Source organism: Geotrypetes seraphini, chromosome 13 (genome assembly GCF_902459505.1).
Source record: "Geotrypetes seraphini chromosome 13, aGeoSer1.1, whole genome shotgun sequence".
Lineage (NCBI taxonomy): Eukaryota > Metazoa > Chordata > Amphibia > Gymnophiona > Dermophiidae > Geotrypetes > Geotrypetes seraphini.
This window is the reverse complement of record NC_047096.1, coordinates 46,852,575-46,856,201: the sequence shown is the minus strand read 5'-3', so window position 1 is coordinate 46,856,201 and position 3,627 is coordinate 46,852,575. Positions and strand designations below refer to the sequence as shown.

Genomic DNA, 3,627 nt, shown 5'->3' with positions numbered 1-3,627 from the left:
ATTCAAACACTGTAATAGCTTATTTATTTATTTATTTATTCAGATTTCCCATTAACTCTGTTCGTCCGCATTTTTAACTTGCGCTCATTATACTAAAACCCGTCAATTGCGCACTGGGAAACTAATCCGTCAATTGCGCGAAAAAGTACTATAACTTTAGTATGATGATATACGTCATCATTATGCACTAATGGAGACAAGCTGATGTCATCACGCGTTTCAACACATATGCGCGCCATGCTAACGCTAATTGTGTTTCAATCAATTACTACAAAACTATATACTATAAAATACACACATACTCAATTAATATGTGCATTTCATCACTACAATGTAGTAAAATCTGTTTGACTATTGACCATTTAACACGTGTTTTAGATAACCAATAGCAGCGCTGAAAAGGGGAAATCTCACGATATTCACACAACATCGGTCATGTGACTGGTATTTAAGCTTTGCAATTAGGCCCCCCACCCGCATTTACAAATATCACCATTTATTCAGATTTCCCATTAACTCTGTTCGTCCGCATTTTTAACTTGCGCTCATTATACTAAAACCCGTCAATTGCGCACTGGGAAACTAATCCGTCAATTGCGCGAAAAAGTACTATAACTTTAGTATGATGATATACGTCATCATTATGCACTAATGGAGACAAGCTGATGTCATCACGCGTTTCAACACATATGCGCGCCATGCTAACGCTAATTGTGTTTCAATCAATTACTACAAAACTATATACTATAAAATACACACATACTCAATTAATATGTGCATTTCATCACTACAATGTAGTAAAATCTGTTTGACTATTGACCATTTAACACGTGTTTTAGATAACCAATAGCAGCGCTGAAAAGGGGAAATCTCACGATATTCACACAACATCGGTCATGTGACTGGTATTTAAGCTTTGCAAAAACGTCATAGATTCACAGAGAAGATGGCATCCTATGTGGGTTTCCGTGGGCGGAAGCCCAATTTCTCCGAGCGTGAAGTACTCATATTAACTGAGTACTTCACGCTCAATGCTAAACTGCTTTTCCCCGTTAAGGGGAAAAGACGCAATATAGGTGAAATGGACAGGGCCTGGGGAGAACTTGCGCAGCTGTTCAACGCCCGCGCTATCACACCGCGCTCCGTAAGTATTTATCAAATACATGTTGTTCATAGACAATTGCGCGCTGACAAATTGGCGCGGATAAAGAATTTTTTTTTTTGCGCGGAAGGCAAAAATGGATACGCATCTCCTGAAATCGCGCACTGCGTCATCATACATCTGCTGAAAAATTTTGCAGTTGATAATGGTGTCTCTCATGTACTTATTTGATTTAATTAGCTGTATTCCAGTCGGGTTTTCAAAATTTACATAATTATTATGCTTGCAATCTATTTCCATGCACTGCTTTCAATGCATATATATATATCATGTCTGCGCGATTTGTCCACGTGCTATTCTCTATGAACCATATATCATGGCTCACTCATGTCTCTCCATTATGTAATAGGTTGAGGATTTGAAGAAAAAAGCCCGCGAGCTCAGGCTACATCACCCTGCATGGGTCCAGGCTGTCCGCCGCAATCTGTACAACACCCCAGGTATGTTACAGTAAAATATCGGGTGGGTATAAGGTGTGCAGTCATAATATCTGTGTTGAACAATCATGTATTTTAAACGTTGACAGGTCAAAAACTCGAAAGACAATCGCGCGCAGACAAACATTTTAAACATTAACAGTTTTTCATATACTTCTGACACTACATGCATTTATGTCTTCAGATGCGAGTGAGGAGGAAGAGGAGGAGGAGGATCAGGAAGAGGAGGAGGAGGAGGAGGAGGAGGAGGAGGAAGACACCCCTATCCCTGACCGGCCGTTCCTTATCCCCCGCAGACGCCCCACCTCCCAATCCCCTTCCACCTCCGCCCAGTCCCATCCAACGTCCCAACCCCCTTCCACCTCCGCCCAGTCCCATCCAACGTCCCAACCCCCTTCCACCTCCGCCCAGTCCCATCCAACGTCCCAACCCCCTTCCACCTCCGCCCAGTCCCATCCAACGTCCCAACCCCCTTCCACCTCCGCCCAGTCTCATCCAACTTCCCCCCACCGACGCCCTAGACCACCCTCTAGGATCCCCCTAAAAAAACACCCCAAACCCTGCCCTGCCCCTTCATTCCCAATGCCCTGTTCCCCCTCCCTCCCACCCCCTAAACCCAAGTTCTGCCTTAAACTTTTCCCTGAAATTCGACCCTCTGTCATCACCTCTCCCCCAGCCCTCCCACGTACCTCAATGAGTACTGCCTCAACCCCCATCCTGGACAGATTTAGCGACCTCTCTGTCCAGTCCGGTAAGTGTTATGATATTTTTATTCTGTAATTTTTGTACTGTAAAAGCTTTTATTCATTTTTACAACGTACATCAAGTGTACAATTAATAAACACATTTATGATTTAAGACATCACTTGAATTTTAATAATATAATATAAAATGCTTAGGTTTGTTCATATGTAACAAAAACAACCAAGTTTGTCTCAAAGATGCTTCCACTGTACATAATTGTCTTTTCAATGTCCACCTGCTTTTCATGCTCTTTTTCATTACAGATATATTGGCATCCCCCTCCTCTTCGCCGCCTTTGTCAACATCCCCACTCCCCATTCAAAGCCCCAACCGTTGTTCCACCTGTTTTGCCCCCCTCCGACCCTCAACCAGAGATTGTGGGACCAACCCTGCAACGGCCACCACCCCTGTTGCAGCGACCACTATTGTGGCTCACGCTGCCACAAACACAGATCCTCCGCCCAGTTCTGTAACAGTGGAGGACATTTACACGGCGGTGGTTACCATCTTAGCAGGGGTGGAGCACATGAACGACTGTGCTGAAGAATCCGTTCAACACATTCGTCACGTGACAGGGGCACTGCAGGTCTTGCTAGAAGCACTTCGCGGTACCCCTCCCACCCCGTGAATGGCTCCACTGTTAACGAGGGAGCTGCACCCTCTTGTCACCACTCCTCCCTCCCCTTCTTCCCCCCCTGCCTCACTCCCTCCCCCTCCTGCCCTTCGCCCTCCCAGAAAAAATACAAAAAAAGTATAAAAACAACTCCCTCCCCTTCTTCCCCCCCTGCCTCACTCCCTCCCCCTCCTGCCCTTCGCCCTCCCAGAAAAAATACAAAAAAAGTATAAAAACAACTCCCTCCCCTTCTTCCCCCCCTGCCTCACTCCCTCCCCCTCCTGCCCTTCGCCCTCCCAGAAAAAATACAAAAAAGTATAAAAACAACTCCCTCCCCTTCTTCCCCCCCTGCCTCACTCCCTCCCCCTCCTGCCCTTCGCCCTCCCAGAAAAAATACAAAAAAAGTATAAAAACAACTCCCTCCCCTTCTTCCCCCCCTGCCTCACTCCCTCCCCCTCCTGCCCTTCGCCCTCCCAGAAAAAATACAAAAAAAGTATAAAAACAACTCCCTCCCCTTCTTCCCCCCCTGCCTCACTCCCTCCCCCTCCTGCCCTTCGCCCTCCCAGAAAAAATACAAAAAAAGTATAAAAACAACTCCCTCCCCTTCTTCCCCCCCTGCCTCACTCCCTCCCCCTCCTGCCCTTCGCCCTCCCAGAAAAAATACAAAAAAA

At 46.0% G+C, this 3,627-nt stretch overlaps 1 protein-coding gene across 1 annotated transcript; it reads left to right on the top strand.

Moving 5' to 3' along the window:
* Window positions 1-2,167: 2,167 nt before the first annotated feature.
* LOC117347648 (probable serine/threonine-protein kinase nek3) lies at window positions 2,168-3,121 on the top strand. The gene is made up of 2 exons (XM_033918838.1): window positions 2,168-2,350; window positions 2,607-3,121. The coding sequence occupies exons 1-2, from the start codon at window positions 2,182-2,184 to the stop codon at window positions 2,969-2,971; spliced, it is 534 nt and encodes a 177-aa protein (XP_033774729.1). The 5' UTR covers window positions 2,168-2,181; the 3' UTR covers window positions 2,972-3,121.
* The last annotated feature ends 506 nt before the right edge of the window (window positions 3,122-3,627 follow it).

Bases quoted from the DNA above. Each gene is read 5' to 3' on its own strand.
- LOC117347648 (XM_033918838.1), top strand. From the start codon at position 2,182: ATGCCCTGTTCCCCCTCCCTCCCACCCCCTAAACCCAAGTTCTGCCTT. The intron at 2,351-2,606 runs GTAAGTGTTATG...TTTTCATTACAG, and splicing joins CGACCTCTCTGTCCAGTCCG to ATATATTGGCATCCCCCTCC.